The 22299-nt window shown below is 36.5% G+C and overlaps 1 protein-coding gene and 1 long non-coding RNA gene across 2 annotated transcripts; one reads left to right on the plus strand and one right to left on the minus strand.

Moving 5' to 3' along the window:
• Window positions 1-305: 305 nt before the first annotated feature.
• Window positions 306-13103, minus strand: LOC117275110 (uncharacterized). Its single transcript, XR_011415280.1, has 2 exons — window positions 8865-13103; window positions 306-1638 (listed from the first exon to the last, which is right to left on the minus strand). It is a non-coding gene; the product is annotated as an uncharacterized lncRNA (long non-coding RNA).
• On the plus strand, window positions 4298-7919 carry LOC104089839 (disease resistance protein RPP13-like). The gene is made up of 2 exons (XM_070199603.1): window positions 4298-6871; window positions 7509-7919. The coding sequence occupies exons 1-2, from the start codon at window positions 4298-4300 to the stop codon at window positions 7518-7520; spliced, it is 2586 nt and encodes an 861-aa protein (XP_070055704.1). The 3' UTR covers window positions 7521-7919.
• Window positions 13104-22299: the final 9196 nt, after the last annotated feature.

Consider the following 22299-nt stretch of genomic DNA (forward strand, 5'->3'; position numbering starts at 1 on the left):
CTATTAAGCAAATAAATATAACAATATCGAGTACAATCGTCAATAAAAGTTATAAAATATTTTTTTCCACCTCGAGATGGTGTAGACTTCATATCACAAATGTCCGTATGAATTAAGTCTAAAGGATTTGAATTCCTTTCAACAGACTTATAAGGATGTTTTACAAAACTTAGATTCAACACATATTTGACATTTTAATTTATTACACTCGAATTTAGGCAATACTTCTAAATTAATTAACTTCTGCAAGGTTTTATAATTGGCATGTCCTAAACAAATATGCCATAAATCATTTGACTCCAATAAATAAGAAGCTGAAATTTTATTAATACTGTCAACAACCAATATATTGAGTTTGAAAAGGTGCTCTGTGAGGTAGCCCTTTCCAACATACAATTCATTTTTTCTTACAACAACTTTGTTAGATACAAATACACATTTGAGTCTATTTTTAACAAGTAAAGAAGTTGAAACTAAATTCTTCCTAATAGTAGTAACATGAAGAACGTTGTTGAGCGTTAACACTTTGCCGGAAGTCATCTTCAGGAATTTCTTCCCATAACCCTCAATCTTGGTTGTTGCAGTATTTTCCATGGAAAGCTCTTCTTCGGGACCAGCAGTAGAGTAAGTCGCAAATGCTTCTTTGACAACACAAACATGTCGAGTGGCTCCAGAGCTAATCCACCATTCCTTCGAATTTCTAACTAGGTTGCATTCCGAAAGTATTGCACACAAATCATCGATGTCATCATTCTTCTCCACTATGTTGGCTTGTCCCTTTTTCTTATCCTTTTTCGGGAGACAACAATCAGGGGTTTTGTGACTCGCTTTTCTATAATTGTAGCAGTTGCCCTTGAATTTCTTCTTGTTCTGCTCCATAGTTTATCCAGAAGACCTCTTCCTCTTCTTACTTTTTGGAGCAGTCTCCTCAACGATATTAGCTCCCATAATCGTTGAATTTCCACGAGACTTATTCTCGGTTGTTTTGTTGTCTTCCTCAATCTTGAGACGAATCACAAGATCTTCCAACTTCATTTCGTTGCGCTTGTGCTTAAGATAGTTTTTGAAATCTCTCCACGAAGGAGGCAATTTTTCAATCATTGCAGCCACTTGAAATTCTTCATTCACTACCATACCTTGATCAATAAGGTCGTGAAAAATAAGTTGAAGCTCTTGAACTTGGATTCCAACAGTATTGTTGTCTATGATTTTATAGTCTAGATACTTGGCAACCACAAATATTTTCAAGCATACATCTTCAGTCTTGTACTTCTTTTCAAGTGCGTCCCATAATTCTTTCGAAGTTTTTATCGCACGGTAGACATTGTACAAGTCATCCTCCAAAGCACTTAGGATGTAACCTTTGCAAAGAAAGTCTGTCTATTTCCACGCCTCAACAATCATAAACTTCTCATTATCCGGCATGTCAGTGGCAGGCACTGAAGGGTCTTCAATGGTGAACTTCTGCATACCAAGCGTGGTAAACCAGAAAAATACCCTTTGCTGCCATCCCTTGAAATTGGCTCCAGAAAATTTTCCTGGTTTCTCGGCCGGTGGCACAGCAGTTCGGCTTGACGAGGCTATCGTCGTTGCCGCAACAGTCGCAGAAGGATTTCCATTATCAATTGCCATTTCTCACTGCCAACAACATAAGAGTTCAATTAATGGCAAAAATATAACAGTAAACAGTACTGTAATTAATAATAAATAGTACGTTTAATAAATAAAAATCGAAGTTTTTATATATTGCTTCATAGAAAACGATGAAGTTTTTATGTTCTTCAAATCGTTTCTGAATTTTTATACTCCGATGAAGTATTTATATCTTCAAATCAGAATAGAAAAATTCAGAAGAAGTAGAAAATCACAGAGGTTTTAATCTTCAAAGCAGAATACAGATTATAATATAAAAGATAATTTCCTTAAGATTGTTCTCCAATCTGTATTACTATAATGAATAATGAAACAATAAACTTTCTGAAACATAAGACAGAAATAGAAAGTTAGCAGCAACAGAATATCGAAATAATATCTTAAAATAATTTCGGAATAAATCGAGCCCACTGAATACACAGTGTGTCCTTAAAGAAATTATTTCCCTCAAGTACCCGAGGTGCTGAAATATTATCCTGCCACGATAGAACAATTTAACTCACCAGTGTATTGGTACCAAAAACTCTGATGAACTGCGAACCACTCAATGGTTGTAAAACACACTGAAAAATTTTGTGTAGAAGAAGAAGAAGATCAGAAAATTTCGTAAAGAAAGATTCTGGGATCAAGCCATATTTATATCTATTTTCTGGCACTGTTTCTGAAAAGGTTTGCAACCTTTCAAAAACAGCCATGGCTGTTGGAACATGTGGGAACATTTCACGTTTGATTAATGAGGGACACTTTGCTCTTTCCAAAGCAAAGATTAATCAATCGATCGATCTTTGACCGAAGCCAAAGCCGAGTCGAGCGAGCGACGGCGGTGCAAGGCTTCCTTTCTTTCCAACTCATTTAACACCAAGAGAAGTGTTTTCTCAATATAAGCACATTCACTTTTCTTTCCACCACCAACGAGGGACACTTTGCTCTTTCCAAATCAAAAGAGAGCTCATTTTCCCTCCACTTTCTTTCCTTCATTTCTCATTCACCAATCTTTTAATCCAACACTATTAATCATGGATTTTGGTTTGGATATAGTATTTATTATGGAACAATTATTTATTCAATTTTAATAAAGTTTTAAATAGATTATATATTCGTTTGTGTCCTTTACTTATATAGTAGATGATTTAGTGTATAGAGTTTAGCTTATACACGGAAGATTAAATCATCGGTTCTTATAAGTATAAAGATGATGTTCACAATCTAATGATGGAATTGGACAAATCATCAGGAATGATTGTAGTACAAGATTAAATATAATTTATCTTGATTATGGAAATATTTTAATTCCGACTTCTTGTGCTAGTACATTTTGTATGTATTGAATGGACCAAGTAGAGATAAGTATTTTATACTGACTAAATAAAATAAATTCTCTAGTCATTAAATGTACTTATATTCTTTATCTTGATATAATTATTATTAGTTGTGTATATAATTATTGTTTTGATTTATTAAAAGGCGAGATCCTTTCGTGGATCAATATGGCTGGTAAATTGGACAATAATGATATACATTGGCAAGGTAATAGTTAGTTGATAGAATCCATGTCTCGGTCTAGAAATTGATGATACACCTTTATGAAAGCTTATAAGTTTTCATGTGTAAACCATGCAGGTGGATTTTGTATTCGTCACATGAAATAAGTTAAGCGAAAGTCTAAAGAAAATAAGCAATGAGTTAAATTGTCAGTAATTTAATTTATTTGATTAGTATCTGAATCTTAACATGGGGAGTTAAATAAGGTTTAATGGAAGAATTTCAAAATTGAACCGAGTGCAATTATGAATTTTTGTGGAATAATTCGTAATTTATTATGGTAGTATTAATTCGGATATTTCGAATTAAGTCCATAATAGGAAGCCTCGTTAATTAAATACCACGGTCCCTGCTGTGCTCGAATAATTAGGAATTAAATAAAATTATATTTCTTGGTGAAAAAGGAAGACCCAACAGGTTTAGGAAAAGGTTTTAAACCCTAAAACATATGGCTATATTAAGAGGTCTTATTCCATAAGGAGGCCGTTAGTTTTTACTGTACGGTTTTCCTAGGAGAAACTCACCCACACGAATTTCGCTAATTTCGGGCATTATTCGGGTCACACAGCAGAAGACTGTAGAACTGGAGGATGATCTCGTGGACGATTTCGCTCTTGCTTGGAGGCTCTTTTCGCGATTGTTGTCACGCTTCAAGAAATAAGTATCGATTTTATGTTTAATTAAAATCTGTGATTATGTGTTGTCTATATTACATGTAAGTGATCCTGGCTATTTGCTTTCGCTGTTTATACATGTTTACCATCATAAACTTGTAACAAATTTGATTAATTAGGACAAGAAGATACTTCTACTCAATAATAAAGGTCACCGCGTACTTGTTCTTGCCTAGATTATGCAAAAAACTTACAATAAACAGCTTCAGTTTAGTCAACTTGACTTTTTCCTTCTTATTAACTATTTAATTTATTCTCTTTACTGCGTCTGTCTATATATCTCATTCTCCAGCTTTCTTCAAATATCTTCAATACTCCATCAATAATACAATATCAATTGAAAACCAGCTTAATTTCTTCCAATATCTTCTATACAGCCCTCTTTTTCCAGCTCTGATTAAAGAGAAAACCACTCAAGACTCCTGAAGATGGTTGATGCCTTTGTGTCATTTGCAGTTAAAAAACTGGGCGATTTTCTCATTCAAGAAGTTGTATTGCGCATAAATCTGAGAGAGGATGTGCAGTCGCTGCGAAATGAACTGCTTTTCATGCAATCTTTCCTCAAAGATGCAGAACAAAAGCAAGTTGAAGATAAAAGAGTTCAACAATGGGTATTTGAAATCAACTCTATTGCTAATGACGCTGTCGCTATACTGGAGACTTACATCTCCATGGCAGGAGAATCTGATGACCATGGATTTGCTAGTCGTCTTAAAGCTTGCGCTTGCATATGCAGGAAGGAGACCAAATTCTACAACATCAGCAAGGAGATCCAATCCCTCAAGCAGCGAGTCATGGATATCTCTCGCAAACGGGAGACGTATGGTATTAGAGACATCAAGAATACACGAGAAGGGCCAAGTAATCAGTCCGTTATGGTTAGAACATTGAGGAGAACTACCTCCTATATAGATGACGATCATATATTTGTTGGCTTTCGGGATGTTGTAGAAAGCTTGCTAGCTGAACTTCTCAAAGAAGAGCCTCGCCGAAGCGTCATCTCTATTTATGGTATGGGTGGTTTAGGCAAGACTACTCTTGCAAGGAACCTCTACAACTCTCCTAATGTAGTCTCTAGCTTCCAAACACGCACTTGGATATGCGTTTCTCAAGAGTACAACACCATGGATCTCCTTAGGAATATCATAAAATCCATCCAAGGTCGCACAAAGGAAAGTCTGGATTTGTTGGAAAAGATGACAGAGACGGATCTAGAAATTCACCTTCGTGACCTGTTGAAAGAACGCAAATACCTTTTGGTGGTTGATGATGTATGGCAGAGAGAGGCATGGGAAAGTTTGAAAAGAGCCTTCCCGGATAGCAAGAAAGGAAGCAGGGTGATTATTACCACACGCAAAGAGGATGTTGCTAAAAGAGCAGATGACAAAGGTTTTGTCTATAAACTTCGTTTCCTTAGCGAAGGAGAGAGTTGGAAACTTTTTTGCGGGAAACTACTTGATGTTCAGGCAATGGTCCCAGCAATGGAAAGGTTAGCTAAAGATATGGTGGACAAGTGTGGAGGTTTACCTCTTGCAATTGTTGTATTAAGCGGGCTACTTTCTCATAAAAGGGGGCGAGAAGAATGGCAAAAGGTGAAGGACCACCTTTGGCAGCATATGAAAGATGACTCTATTGAAATCTCCTATATACTCTCATTGAGCTACAACGATTTGTCAACTTCGCTCAAGCAGTGTTTTCTTTACTTTGGTATTTTTCCGGAAGATAGTATGGTCGGTGTTGAAAAGATAATGTGGTTGTGGATGGCCGAAGGATTCATACCAAGAGGAGAAGAAAGAATGGAGGATGTTGCTGAATGCTTCCTAAATGAGCTTATAAGACGAAGCTTGATTCAAGTCGTAGATACATTTTGGGAAAAAGTTATTAAATGCAAGATCCATGATCTAGTTCGGGATCTTGCCATACAAAAGGCATTGGAGGTGAACTTTTTTGACATTTATGATCGAAGAAAGCACTCCATATCCTCCTTATCTCTCAGACATGTCATTCATGGCCAAGCACAAAGGTATCTCTCACTTGATTTCTCCAACTTGAAATTAAGGTCAATTATGTTTCTAGATCGAGATTTTGGTAAGCTGGATCTTTTAAAGTTTCGTAATGTGTTCCAACATTTATATGTGTTGAACTTGGATCTGACGATTTGTCATGGCACTAAACTACCTGATGCCATAGGAAGTTTGTACCACCTCAAGTTCTTAAGCTTGATAGCTCCCGATCCGATTAATCTCCCCTCCTCCATTGGCAATCTCAAGAATTTACAGACACTCATCAATCTCTTTGACAATGGAAGTGGTTCAAAAGCCTACGGCTCACTACCTCCCGAAACATCTAACCTAATTAAGCTGAGACATTTAATTGCTTTCTATTCACAACCTCTGCAACTTAGCAATCTCACTAGTCTTCAAATTCTTAAATACATTTGTTGTGATCAGTGGAAAGATTTTGACCCTGTTGGCTTAGTCAATCTTGGAGAATTAGACATGCGTAATATTAAGAAATCTTACTCCTTAAATAACATTAGCAGCTTGAAAAACCTTAGCACTCTCATATTAGGTTGTGCAAGTGGTGAATCATTCCCAGCCCTTGAATATCTTACTTCTTGTCAAAACCTCCGCGAATTGTGGTTAGATGGGAGAATAGAAAAACTGCCTCAGTTTCCAAATTCTATCACAATGGTTGTCCTTTTGTATTCGAAACTCATTGAAGATCCGATGCCTATGCTGGGAATGTTGCCAAACCTAAGGAATCTCGATCTAGTAGAAGCTTACGAAGGAAAAGAAATAACTTGCAAAGGTAACAGCTTCAGTCAACTGGAGTTCCTTCGTCTTGATAGTCTTTGGAACTTAGAAAGATGGCATTTAGCCACAAGTGCTATGCCTCTGATTAAAGGTTTTGGTATCCATGATTGTTCAAAGCTGAAGGAAATTCCCAAGAGAATGAAAGACGTTGCTAACCTGGAGAGGTTGAAGTCAATTCCTGTTGAGGTATATTTTACTTACAAATAAATTCTTATCCATAATAACCATATAATTTAATGAATAAAAATGATCCAACAAGATGTTTTGTCTGACATTTTTATAAATATTTAACTTGTATACCCATGACAATTTAAAGAATTTTTATGTTATCAACTTACTAAAATATCAACTATAAGTAATTGTTTATAAATAAATTAATTATGACTGAGACTGTGTTTGGTATGACATAAGTCATTTTCCTGGAAAATATTTTTCGGTTGCTGGTTGGTGAATGCAAAATATTTTTTTGTATATATTAAAAATTAATAATAATATTATCAAATTGAAAATTGTTCTAATGAATTTTTATGTGCTAATTAAGATTAATAAAAAATATCTAACTAGAAAATGACTCCTAGTGAAAAACGTTTCATGAAAAAGCGACCCGAGTTTTATTGGCAACCCTTTATTTTGGTAATCAGTTTTATTGGCAAACTATTATTTGGTTGACACTTGCTACTATCATGAAGATTATAATTAGTCATTTTAGGTAATTCATAATTTTTTATGTATTTTCCCCACTTGTGGGATTATACTGGGTTTGTTGTTGTTATTATATAATGTTTTTGTATTTTCTTGAATACTAATTATGAATATTAAATAGTTTTGGATTTAGGTGAAACAGGAGAAGCAGCTGTTAATGGAAAATAAAAAGGCAGATGCGGACTTGATACAACGGTTATAAAAAAGGAAGGGGTAAAAAAAGGAAAATGTGGAATTTCTGCCAAGCACTTTGAGACATTTGCAGTTGGATTTTAGAAGTACTAATCACAGTTGTCTACCGCTTTACATTTTCCACCCGGTGTCTGATACCCGCATTGGGGCTCGACTAAATTTGGATTCACGCCGGGAAGTCCATAGTGAGGGTAAAGCACTCCGTAATAAAGGCGACTCCATACCGAGGGGAGTACTTATCACTACACCACAACCCTTGTTAGTTTGTCAATTAGAGCTTATCTCAACTTCTCTATTTAGTTTCTTTTGAGTGTTTGAAATTGGTTTGAAGACAATAGTTTTTGGGATTGTACTCCAAAAACTATTTTCTATTGTTTTAATTGTTCAACTATTATATTGCTTATCCACATTTAAGGCAAGGCTTTCTGTAATATATTTCAACATCTGTATATTCTGGAGTTAGAGAACAACTATTTTGCCAACATATTTGAACTCTCATCCTCAGTTGGTGGACTCAAAAGCCTACAAGTCACAAGCAAGCTTGATCCAGATACTGCTCAAGCAGATTAGCTTGATTAATTTGATTAACTTACGAAATTAAATTTAGCTGCTCGATATGGAGAAACTCTGCAAGTCGGCAAATTCACAAATTGACAAACTCCTAAATACATCCGATATGATCAGAGGAAAAATGTTAATGGTGTTGGTTTGGTCAATCCTCAAGAACTAGTTGTGGAAGTATTTGGAAATTTTACTCCTTAAATACCATTAGCAATTTTCACTTAGCACTCTTACGCTATGTTGTATATTTTGGCGAATATTTCCAATCCCTGAATCACTTTCTTCTTGTCAATACCAAACTAGTAAAAGGAAAAGCTCTACATTTAAGCTATAAAAAAACCAGCCTACTTGGATGGAGAATATCACCCTGCTACAAAAGGGAAAACATTTCTGCATTTCTGAACATAACATTTAGATCATAAGGTAACATTTAGAGTTACAACCAATCAACTTCATTTTTTTAATTAATTCAAGTAATAGAAAAGCACAATGCACACATTACCTAAAGTATTGGCTAACACAAGGTTCCCTCAATTATGCTTTTCATAGTTGTTCTCAACCAATTCCTTAGAAAACAAAATTAACATATTTAGAGACAACATAAAAAGTACTACTTGTGATCCCAATTTTTAACAGCTAAGAAATTAATTAGAATTTATTAACAGAACAGTTTGACTTTGTGAATAGTAATAGAGGCACCCAATTTTAGAGACAAAGGGAGTACCTTTTTTTGAAGAATTAGGAGGAAGATTAGCTGAAGAAGAGCAGTAAATGTCTTGGATCCTTCCTTTCATTTTCTTCAAATGGAAAAATAAACAGTTTAGACTTTATTCTTTTTCAAATTCGGAAGGTTATTAGGTTCCCAGATTAGAGCATTGGAGTTCTTCAGCTTCTGCTTCAGAGATGGTGAAATGATCGTTATGTCGTCCATTGGAGTTGAAATTGAAGGGTTTACATTATGTTTGTAGAGAAATGCAAAAACGACGGAGAGTTGGGAGGAAATTTTATCGAATGTTTTCTTTCTGTTCTGAAATTGCAAAATCTTTTCATAATGTATGATTATTAATTGTTGCTGTGATGGTAAGCAATCTGCACCTACAACCAAGAGGTTGTGAGTTCGAGTCATCCCAAGAGCAAGGTGTGGAGTTCTTGGAGGGAAGGATGCCGAGGGTCTATTGAAAACAGGCTCTCTACCTCATGGTAGGGTAAGGTCTGCGTACACACTACCCTTCCAGATCCCACCAGTGAGATTATACTGGGTTGTTGTTGTTGTTTATGATTATTAATTGTAATTGTAACAAACACCATTATTTATCATAATTTAAAGTTAATTAACAATAATACTTTCATTGTATAATTAATTTTTAAAGTAGCTTAATTATAAAAACAGAAAAGGGTAAAAAAAAAAATAGCCCTCTACTATTTGAAAATATTCGTTTATACCCATCGTTTATATCCACCGTTATACTATTGGTCCACTACATCCCGGTATCATATAATTGGTACAAAAATACTCCTCCCCGTTAGGACTCTCCACCATGCCAATATTATCTCATGTGGCCGGATATATTACCGAGTGGATGCCACATAGTATGCATAATCATTGCATCTATCCCATTTTACCCTTCCCCTACTTTTTCTTCTTCCACCCCTACCTTCCTCTTTACCCAACCACCGCCAACTCCTTTACCGCACACCTAATCTTCCACTAGTCTTGACACCATCAAATCACCATTCTTTCACAAAAAGATTAAATTGAATCGAAATTTTGCTTTTTATGAACTGTACTTTTCCAACAAATCATTTGAAATCAAATTGAACAAGGCAATGGAGATGGAGTAGCAGAACACTGAGGATCTTTACATTGATAACAAGCAGAAAATAGATAATCAACAGGATGAGGCGGCTAAAGCTTCTCAGTCGCTGAAAAAGCCTCGCCAAAATAAACTGAAGTTGGAAAAGGTCAACTATAATTGGGTTTTAGCTCGGGGAATATTCTACTTTGCCCTCCAATGTATTGTCGTTCTCGTTGAACATATGCGACACTGAAGGAGATAAACTCTTTAAAAGTTAGATACTTCAACAAGAAAACAAACGCCTAATCTCACTGAAGAATCTAAGGATATGGTAACTAGTGCAGAATTAGTAATAGCCTTTGATTATTCTTATCTCTAAGCTTAATTAACAATTGTTCAGAAGCTCTTTGCTTATTATATATACTACTCCCACCGTTTCAATTTATGTGAACTCATTTGAATGGGCACAGAGTTTAAGAAAAGAGAGAAATATATTTTGTGTGGCTATAAATCATTGCATAAAAATAAATTGTTTTCAAATAAGGAAAGAGGTCATTTTTTTGGGAACGAACTAAAAAGAAAATAGGTTCAAATAAATTAAAACGGATAGATTAGTAAAGACCAAATTTTTATGTTAGCGTGGATGTATTAAGAAACTTGGAATCCTTAAGAAAAATTTGAAATCAAATTGGAGAATGAAACCCAAAAATCAAAATTTTTTATTTAGTTTGATTTTTGGTGAAAGCATGGTGATTTAATAGTGTCAAGATTAGTGATCTGATTGTGGTGGAAGAATAGGTGCATGGTACAGGAGAAGGTGATGTTGGTGGTGGTTGGGCAAAAAGGGAGGTGGTGGTCGAAGAAGAAGAAGTAGGGAAAGGGTAAAATGGGATAGATGCAATGATGTGGCATGTCATGTGGCATGTCATGTGGTATCCACCTCAGCAATATATCAGGCCACATGGGATAATATTGGCATGGTGAAGGATCCTAACGGCAGAGGGGTATTTTTGTACCAGTTCTATGATGCCGCGGGTGGTAGTGGACCAATAGTATAACGGAAGGTATAAATGAACATTTTCTAATAGTAAAGGGATATTTTTGACCCTGTGCCTTATAAAAATATCTATTTGTTTAATGATACAGAAACTTTAAATTCAATATAATAATAAGGACGAAAATATCAGAATGTTCAAATAAATTTACTCTATGCGTTTCAATTTAGATGATTTATTTTGACTTGACACAAAGTTTAAGGGAATTTTTTTTTTGAAAGATGTGGTCCTAAAAAATTAAAAAACAAAAGCTTTGTGGGGCCATGACATATGTGTGGCTATAAAAATTTCTTATTATGGGTAAAATGGGTGTCACACCTCTTTAAAACCTCAATAAAATATATGTATTTTATTGTTGTGGGTTAAAGGATTTTTCTAATTAAAGTGACAAACTTGAGTATGAATTATTTTATTTATAGAGTCGCCACTTGGAATTGAGTTTTTGGGTGTTCCAAGTCACCTTTTATTTGAATTCCTAGTCAAAGGAAGGTTTGACTCTATTATTATTGGTCTGCAAAAATAAAGTTTCGGTAAGGAATTCTGTTGACCGGGGAGAAGGTGTAAGATATTCCCCGAGCCCCGTGGTTCTAACAGAGTCGCATTATCGACTTAAACTTGGCTTGAATTAATTCTGGATAAACTGTGCTTTATTGGTTTTCATGTTTTATCTATGTCTGTTTTTATTATTAAAATATAAAATTATCTTTGAAACGAATCACGTGTGTGAATCAGTTTTGTTTATTGTGACAAAATCATGTCACGTGTACGTGTACACAATTTAATATCATTTTATTATTTATTAAGATTGTGTGGCCAAAATCGCACGAACGCTTATCTTGATTTATTTGGGAACCGTAATCATGTCACGCGAGCGTATACATAATCACGATGATTTGATTAATTAAGAGCGCGCCTAAAGCGTACTATCGTGTTTATGATTATTCTTTCTAACTTTGAGATTATTGTGAAGACCATAGGTTATGAAAATTATTGTGAAAAAGTGTGAGATTTGGCTTTTATCAATTACTAACGAGTTCAATTGTATTGCTAAACTATTAGAGATATCTACGACTAAACAAAATATATCTTAAAATCATTCCAAAGTTTTGGGCCTATTAGCGGGAATTACGTTTGGCCCATTTTTTTTTAACCAAGGCCCAATTATGATGATAAGCTTCAGCCAAGCTAACAATCCTTCTAACTCTTAATTTCCAACTTTACAAATTAGTTTAAGCTCAAATAAAGGCGACTTGTTAATTAATGATATTTGCTCAATTAATAACTGATTGTCTTATTCACTCTAGACGATTAAACTCAACATAATTACTAAGACAAGATGCATCTATCCAATAATCAAACAATCAACATATTCAACAGAAAGCATGTCAAACAAAACCGCACATACATGTAAGATTAAAAGGAACCAACAAATGGGGGAAGAATTTGGACCTTTATTGCTGCATATTTTTCGCCATGTACAATGAAATAGGATCTCCAAAATAGCAAACCGAAGCGAAAGAGCTATAGACCCGAACCTCAAACCGGAAAACTTGAACGGTCTCTCACTTTAGCAATGATTTCGGGACTGATTTTGCACTTATGTTGAAGCTGTTTTTCTGAGTGATTTCCAGCTGCAACTTGCAGCGTTTTTGGGCTGAAGATGATGATGTTTGGACGAATTTAAAGGCTGTATTTTAGCGGCGTTTTGGATGGTCTCTCATAGCTGTTTTGGGGTCGGTTTTAATGGAGTTTGGAGGGTGTTTTCAGGTGGTTGCGGGGCTGCTCTAGGGAAGCTGCTTTAGATATTGTTTTCATTGATTTTTGGCTTAATTTTGACGTGTTTGTTGGGCTGATTCAGGGCTGTCTTGGAGCTGATTTTCAGAGCTCGTTTTGGGATTGTTTATGGCTACTTTTTAGCTGATTTTTGGTGACCTTTTGAAGCTATTTTCAATGGCCATTTTGCTGTGCGTTTTTCAGTTGTAAACGGTGGTGTTTTAGAGTATTTTGGAACTGTTTCGCAGTTGGGTTTGGCTGCGATTTTGGGGCCGAAAACAACAGTGTTTTTGGATGAGGAAGAAGGTGTTTTTTTTGGCTATCTCTGGACGAAGAAAGGGTTGCCCTTTGAGAGTGTTTAAATAATAAAAAATAAGAAAGGAAGAGTGTAGGAAGAGGGATGGGACAAGGGAATAGTGAAAGGAAAATGAGATGTGACACATGAATAGTATAGTAGGTGGGTGATCGGACAAGGAAATAGTATAGGGAAGGTAGGAAGTAATTTTATTAGATTTGGTCCATGATTAAAATAAATTCTTCTGCCCTCTATGTAATAAACTTTTAAAAATATTACATTATTCTCTAATAAAACCTACTAATAAAAATAATATAAAAGTTAAAATATTAAGATTAAACCTAGAAAATATTAAATACAAAAAAAGTAATAAAAATTTAATATAGTCAAAAATTAGGTGCTCACGGCATGCCCCTCTTTGTTTGGAAACATGAAGAGTTTTCAGGCAAAGAAAATGTGAGCTATGTGACTGATTTTTTACTATACCATTATTGAAAAGGGAAGGAATTAAAGATGAAAAGAGTGCAACCGAGCCCTGATTTTGAATATCCTATATATCCCGGGTTATAAGGGAATCAGGTCGCGTGTAGTTCAAGGAGGAAGAATGGAATGGTGGAATGATGAGTTGGAGAGTTGAGTGAGATTTTGTCGAGGCTCCGGTCCGCGGTCTTGTTATTACATCAAAAAATTAAAAAATAATTATATTAAAGAAAAAGGAAAATACAAAGTCTTATCTACTCTTTATGTCTTGAATCTTGCATCTTCACTTGAAATCTTGTAAACCCGTATTGGATGGTGGATGTCTTGACTTTGAAGATTGATGATCTGCTTTTCGATCAAAGTTTGGAACTTGATTCTTGGAAAACTAGGTTGCTGACACATTATCAAAGCTAACTCCGACTATCTTGTGATTGAAAGACCTCTTTTTTTTTACGAGCACTAAAATCGCAAGCTTTAATCGTCACAAGCTGTGCTTTACGGCGGGGTCCTGCAAAACCATCATAGACGAAAAAAGCGAACAAACATTTTCTGCCCCAATGTGGCACTAGAAATTTTTTGTGAAATATTAGAGAAAGCTATAAATTATCTAATTTATTGAAAGGAAAATAAAGATAACAATATAAACTAGCTATGTGAGTATATGCAACCACGTGCTACTACCTTGCGTTACCAAAAAGAAATATAATCAGGGGTTGGTATCTTATATTACTGAAAGAAATGTAACCAGGGGTTGATACCCTGTATTACTGAAAGGAAGTATAACCATGGATTGGCGCCCTGTATTACTGAGAAGGAATGTAACCAGAGGTTGATACCCTATATTACAGAAAGGAAATGTAACCAGGGGTTGGCACTCTGTATCACTAGGAAAGAAACGTAACCAGGGGATGGTACCCTATATTACTGAGAAGAAATGTAACCAGGGGTTGATACCCTGTATTACTGAAAGAAAATGTAACCAGGGGTTGGCACCCTGTATCACTAGGAAGGAAATGTAACCAGGGGTTGGTACCCTATATTACTGGGAAGGAACGTAACCAGGGGTTGATACCCTGTATTACTGAAAGAAAATGTAACCAGGGGTTGACACCCTATATTATTGAAATAAAATATAACCAGGAGTTGATACCCTATATTACTGAAAGGAAGTTTAACCAAGGATTGGTATCCTGTATTAATGAAAGGAATGTAACCAGGTGTTGGCACCATGTATTACTGAAAGAAAATGTAACTAGAGGTTGGTAACCTGTATTACTGAGAAGAAATATAACTAGAGGTTGGTATCCTGTATTACTGAGAAGGAATGCAACCAGGGGTTGGCGCCTTATATTAATGAGAAGGAATATAACCAGAGGATGGTACCTTATATTATTATAAGGAAATATAACCAGGGGTTAACATCTTGTATTACTGAAAGAAAGTGTAACCAGGGGTTGACGCCTTGTGTTACTAAGAAGGAATATAACCAGGGGTTGGTACCTTGTATTACTGAAAGGAAATGTAACTAGGGGTTGGTATCCTATATCCCTAGGAAGGAAACGTAACCAAGGGTTGGTACCCTGTATTACTGAGAAGGAATGTAACCAGGGGTTGGTACCCTGTGTTACTGAAAGGAAATGTAACCAGGGGTTGGTACCCTATATTTCCGAAAGGAAGTGTAACCAGGGGTTGGTACCCTATATTTCCGAAAGGAAGTGTAATCAGGGGTTGGTACCCTGTATTACTGAAAACACCTTGTATTACCGAAAAGAAATGTAACCAGGGGTTGGTACCCTATATTTCCGAAAGGAAGTGTAACCAGGGGTTGGTACCCTTTATTACGGAAAAGAAATGTAACCAGGGGTTGGTATTCTGTATTACTGAAAGGAAGTGTAACAAGGGGTTGGCACCCTGTATTACTGAAAGGAGGTGTAACCAGGGGTTAGTACCCTGTATTACTAAAAAAAAGTGTAACCAGGGGTTGGTACCCTGTATTACTGAAAGGAATGTAACCAAGGGTTGGTACCCTGTATTACTGGAACGGAATGCAACCAGGGGTTAGCGCCCTATATTATTGATGAAGTGCTAAGTCCTTCTACGTGAAAAGGTTCAACCTGAGTTAAGCTATGTGAAGCAGCCTGAGCGAAGAGTACTTCTACCCGTAAATTTGAGCTGGATCCCCCTAGGCGAAAGGTTATACCTGGGTTAAGCTACGTAAAACAGCCTGAGCGAATAACAACTCTACCTAGAAATATGAGCTGGATCCCCCTAGGAGAAAAGGTTCTACCTGAGTTAAGCTACGTAAAACAGCCTGAGCGAAGAGTACTTCTACCCGAAAATATGAGCTGGATCCTCCTAGGCAAAAAGGTTCTACCTGGGTTAAGCTACATAAAACAGTTTGAGCGAAGAGTACTTCTACCAAGAAATATGAGCTTGATCCCCCTAGGCGAAAGGTTCAACCTGGGTTAAGCTACGTAAAACAGCCTGAGCGAACAATACTTCTACCCGAAAATATGAGTTGGATCCCTCTAGGAGAAAAGGTTCTACCTGGGTTAAACTACATAAAACAGCTTGAGCGAAGAGTACTTCTACCAGGAACTATGAGCTGGATCCCCTAGGCGAAAAGCTTCTACCTGGGTTAAGCTACGTAAAACAGCCTGAGCGAAGAGTACTTCTACCCGGAAATATGAGCTGGATCCCCCAAGGCAAAAAGGTTCTACCTGGGTTAAGCTATGAAAACAGCCTGAGCGGAGAGTACTTCTACCCGGAAATATGAGATGGATCCCCCTAGGCGAAAAAGATCTACCTGGATTAAGCTAGGTAAATCAACCTGAGCAAAGAGTACTTCTACCCGGAAATATGAGCTAGATCCCCCTAGGCGAAAAGATTACCTGAGTTAAGCTGCGTGAAACAGCCTGAGCAAAGAGTACTTCTACCCGGAAATATGAGCTGGATCCCCCTAGGCGAAAAGATTCTAACTGGGTTAAGCTACGTAAAACATCCTGAGCGAAGAGTACTTCTACCCGGAAATATGAGCTGGATCCCTCTAGGCGAAAGGTTCTACCTGGGTTAAGCTACGTAAAACAGCCTAAGCGAACAATAGTTCTACCCGAAAATATGAGCTGGATCCCCGTAGGCGAAAAGGTTCTATTTGGGTTAAGCTACGTAAAACAGCCTGAGCGAAGAGTACTTCTACCCGGAAATATGAGCTGGATCCCCTAGGCAAAAAGATTCTACCTGGGTTAAGCTACGTAAAACAGCTTGAGCGAAGAGTACTTCTACCAAGAAATATGAGCTTGATCCCCCTAGGCGAAAGATTCAACCTGGGCTAAGCTACGTAAAACAGCTTGAGCGAAGAGTACTTCTACCTGGAGATATGAGCTATATCCCCCTAGGCAAAAAGGTTCTACCTGGGTTAAGCTACGTAAAACAACCAGAGAAAAGAGTACTTCTACTCGAAAATATGAGCTGGATCCCCGTAGATGAAAAGGTTCTACCTGGATTAAACTACGTAAAATAACTTGAGCGAAAAGTACTTCCCCCTAGGCGAAATTGTTCTATCTGAATTATGCTACGTAAAGCAACCTGAGCGAAGAGTACTTCTACCCAGAACTATGAGCTGGATCCCCCTAGGCGAAATGGTTCTACCTGTGTTAAGTTACGTAAAACACCCTGAGCGAAGAGTACTTCTATCCAGAACTATGAGCTGGATCCCCCTAGGCGAAACGGTTCTACATGAGTTAAGGTATGAAAATAATCTGTATGAACAATAGTGATGCATGCTGAAAATAAAAGAAAATAGAGAATTTACGGAAACTTACCTTTGGTGACATTTATTCTTTAAGAATCACCATTCTGCACTGCTTTGTTCCTACTTCAAACAAAGAAAAATTGTGAGTTTTAAAAGTGGTGGTCGGTTTGTGGCCTTGATGTCTTTGACAATTTTGCTTTGTGCCCATTTGTTTCAGGAAGACCGACTGTATTGGTAGTTGGCTACACAACTGGTAGACTCTGATGTTGCTTTCAAGAGACTTTTGCTCTCTGTATCAACCCTGATTGTGTTTGTGGCTCAATCAGCCTTATTCCAACTGGTGATCTTTACTTAGGTGACCTTTTCTGATATCTTGAATGGCTTCTTGCTTTTCGAGCAATTTGTTTGTTAGAGAGGATCGCAACTAGGTATGCGCCTTTTGCATGATGTGCACACTTCATAGTCTCTGTTTAGTACTACAGGGAACCCGTAATCAATCTTGCGGTCTTTTCTTTGCTTGTTTTTGACAAGTAGGCAGACAGAAATATCTTTCGGGGGAACCTTTGTACTGCACGAATCCTCAAGACCTGTCGACTGTAACAACTGTGTGTGCATGTTACTTCTCCGTTAATGTTATCTTGAATGTACTGGCCAGAATTTTCTTTGTGCAACTGAAAAGTTGGTAGCAGATTTTAAAATCCTTTCTTACTTGCTTTGACAATAACCGACTCAAAGAAAAAGATATAATGATGCGAAAAAACAATATTTACAAGAGATGCCTTCATCAGGAAGGAAAGAAGGAAGAAGTTTTTTATTTTATTTTATATATATATATATATATATATATATATATATATATAAAGAAGGAAGAGGCTTTGTTTGTTTGTTTTATTTTTATTTATTTATTTATTTGAATAAGGTAACTAGCCTTAATGATCTATCAACTGTCTGATCTATCAAACTCATCTAATCATTCATTTCGTTATTCCTTCGGGCCTTGAAGTCGAGCTTGTTTGTGTTAATTCTTTGCATCAGTTTCACGACTTACTTTCGACTAGTGGTGCCCCGAGAGATTTTCACCAACAAGTCTCTCTCATTTATTTATCTCTACTTACCGTCGTCTTACAGTATCTGTGAGGATTTTCACTAGTACGACCCTCTCATTTTATTTATTTTTTTTCTTTTCTTGATTTCTTGAGTGAGAACCATGATCATGTCCTCCATATGATAACCATTGCTCATTGCAGATTTCCCTTGGCATTCTCAAAACTGATCAGTAGGTCTTGTTTGGAAGGCTTTTGGATATAGTTAGAAAGAAAGAACGACATGAATGTTCAAAGTAGACTCAATATGATGGTTTTTACCCTTACAACTCTTGGAATCGACTCTTTCAAAAAAAAAAAAAACAAACTCATGTCCCAGTTTTAGATACTGGATTTTTTTTCTTATTTGGTTGGACCGAACCATGTAAGGCTGACTACATATCCCTTTTTAAGGAATCAGGTCAAACGTAGTTCAAATATCTGACCTAACTATTTTTTTAAATCTTTTTTTTCCTTTTTTTTTCAAAACAAGTTGCCCCAACTTTTATTTCCTTGGGGCATGGATCTTTGACTGCTCTTTTCTTATTCTCTTTTCACTTAAACTTTCTAAGAGTTGCCCCAGTTTGTACTCTTGGGGCATGGACTTTTTTTTATTTTTTTTATTTCATTTTTTTTTGACTTTTGACTCTAAATTTGATTCCAAAAGAGGGTGGTCAAAGAAAATAACACGGGCTCAAAATGGGTAACAAAGGTTATAAAGTATTTGGATAGCCGAAAAAAAGCCTCCCAGCCTCGAGAACGCCAAACATAGTATCCTTTCATGATCATAACATTGATGAATATGTCTGTCTTCTTGGTGTGTCGTGGTCAAAAGATACTTTCCATCCATTAATGTCAAATTTTTCACCAAACTTCAATTAATTCTTCCTCAAACCCGATCTTCACAATGACAAAGGTAAAGATCATTAACCCCACGTGTATGACTATTCTAATTCCACATGAATTTGAACCGAGCTTAATTCCCAAGTGTTTCCACTGTGTATTCATCCTCAAAAGTGTCTTGTTCTCCGTTAACCAGTTCAAGACTTAATCAGTTTTCTAGATCTGGCAAAAATTTCGCATGCATGTCATGTCACTAGAACTAGCGTGAAAAGAACTATGCATAACATGGACACAAAATGACTGACTGTCTTTTTTAGTGAATAAAGGATAGCAGGGTCCGATAACACAAAAAGAAGAAGAAAAGACGACAATATACGCTACCATGTCTCCTTAATGGATAAAAGAGGAGTGACTTTCCAGTTACTAAGCAACATCTTAGCCACGGCTTTGTATATCAGCATTACTACGACTTTCAACCATTTTTATTGCTATAGATTCAACACTCAAATTTTGACTTTTGATCAAACCGCTTCCCATATTGGCTATCGGATTTTAGGACTTACAACATGGGAACTTTCACAGTAACTAATTTTACCAAAGGACTTGGAAGAATTCTCATATCTCCCTGTTATCACAGATCGTCTCACATAAAGCATGTCCTGTTGCTCAAACCTGGTAAAAATGAACCAATGTTTGCCTCTATTTTTCACCACCAAATTGTCTACTTGCCTTTTCGCGACCTTAATTGGAACAATAATAGCGGTGCTTATTCCCTTGATTGAGAAGATGATAGAGTGATCCTGGATTATTTTCGTGATTCACCATTACAAACCAACAAACCAACCACCTTTAACTAGCTTTTATTTCAAAATAATAAGCATGTTAGAATGAACACACTCTTCCTCTCTTTCTTCTCTTTTTGTTTTTTTCAATTTTTTTTTTCAAAATCATTCGATCGAACCTGATATGGGTTGTCTATGTATCATGTGGGAACATGAATCAGATCTTGCATAGTTCGGGAAGATCATGAATAAATTAAATAACCAAACTCTTTTATTTTGGATTTTAAATTTTTTTTTCATTCCCGAAAGAAAGACTTATAAAGAAGAAAGAAAATATTTTTGGATTTCGATTTTTTTTTTTTGAGAATTATTGAAAAGAAATACTTCTAAAGAAGGAAGAAAATATTTTTTATGAATTTTGATCTTTTTTTATATTTATTTTTCAGAGAAAGACTTCTAAAGAAGGAAGAAAAATAAACATATTTTTGAATTTTGATTTGATTTCCTTTTTCGAATGAAAGATTTCTAAAAAAAAGAAAATATTTTTGGTTTTAAATTTTTTTATTTGGGATTTTTTAAGGAAAGACTTCAAAAGAAGGAAATATTTGGGATTTTTTAAGGAAAGATTTTTTAAGGAAAATATTTTTGAATTTTTTGAAAATTGGGGGCCGGAACCGATGAGGTTTGCCTATGTATCTCGCATCCGATGAGAATCTGACCCGCGTAGTTCAGTAAACTGGCATTTTTTCTCTTTTGATTTTTATGAAAATTAATCTTTACACCTCACGCTAAACTAGGATTATTTGTACTAAACTAGGAGAATGATTTATTTTTAATTCTGCTCAACTAATTTTCTAAAGCCGGTCAACAATACAAGCAAGCTTTCCAAATGATGTAGCAAGTAGCACATAAGTGAACATGATAGTCTCAAAGAGGATACCTATCTTATATGGACCCGACTTCTATGCCGAACTTCGCTAAGTCAAATGCACGTGATGCAAATAAAGCGAACCTACTAGGGATATCCGGCATGAGGTTTGTTCTTCTAGATTTAAATCCTAGTGGAGAACATATCTAGACTAGCTTACTCGAGCGGACAACTCGAGCCGAGGAGGGTCCGCGTACCGGTAGCATTGCTTTCCGGCTTAGCTGGGGGTGCTCCCCGCCTAAGACATGTGTGACTAAAATCCTTCTGTCACGACCCAAAACCTAACCCATCATGATGGCGCCTATCACGATACTGGGCAAGCCGACATCTCCAAAACACTTTACACATTTAATATAGATGAATTAATATATTTAAAATAACCGAAGTCTTTCATAAAAGCGGGGCAAAACCCTAAGCATAAGTGTGAAAAAATAGCCCGACATCGGGGTGTCACTAAGTACATGAGCATCTATACCAGGAGCAGTCTAATACAACATCTAAGGAATAAGAACTGAAATGCGATAAAGATAATGAAGGAGAGCCAAGGCATGCGAACGCATGCAACTACCTTGATAGTGTCCGGGATCAGCTGCTCAACTATCAAGACCCGCTATGACCGGGAATACCTGAATCTGCACACGAAGTGCAGGGTGCAGCGTGAGTACAACCAACTCAGTAAGTAACAAAAATAAATAAGGAATTGAGAAGGTAGTGACGAGCTATACAAATACAGTTCATTTTCAATAATTCCAGCAAAGAATAGACATGCTTTCAAATACGACAGTTTAAGTCAAATCAGTTTTATACAATTAAAGTGCAGGTAATCCGGATATAGAATCTTTCAGAAGTTTCACAACAATAACAGATAGCAACTAAGTGCATCAATAAATGAAAAACAAGTACAACCTCTCAGGTCGTCACAACAGCTCAATCACTCGGCTCTCAACCCTCAGTACTCACACTTAATAGGTACTTGTGCTCACTAGGGGTGTGCAGACTCCGGAGGGATTCCTTTCATCCCAAGTGCTATATCCGCACGGACAACTCACATGCTGCACAGATAACTCACGTGCTGCACGGACAACTCACGTGGTATATTATCAATATGTGAATCCGCACGAACAACTCACGTGCTGTACGGACAACTCACATGCCATAGTAACAATACCTCACAGACAGGCCCTCGGCCTCACTCAGTCATCAACCTCTCTAGTCTCCCGGGCTCTCGGAAATCACAAAGATCGGCCCAAAAAAGGATAACATAGTGTATCAACAAGAATCAAGAAGAGACTGAGATATGATACGCAAGTAAAACCATGACTGAGTACAAGACAGAAATTAGCAAGTAATTCAACAAGTGCGCGATCTCTGCAG

The sequence above is a fragment of the Nicotiana tomentosiformis genome, chromosome 4 (assembly GCF_000390325.3).
Source record: "Nicotiana tomentosiformis chromosome 4, ASM39032v3, whole genome shotgun sequence".
NCBI classification, from domain to species: domain Eukaryota; kingdom Viridiplantae; phylum Streptophyta; class Magnoliopsida; order Solanales; family Solanaceae; genus Nicotiana; species Nicotiana tomentosiformis.

What these genes read in the sequence shown, in the direction of transcription:
- LOC104089839 (XM_070199603.1), top strand. Translation starts at nt 4,298, where the DNA reads ATGGTTGATGCCTTTGTGTCATTTGCAGTTAAAAAACTGGGCGATTTT.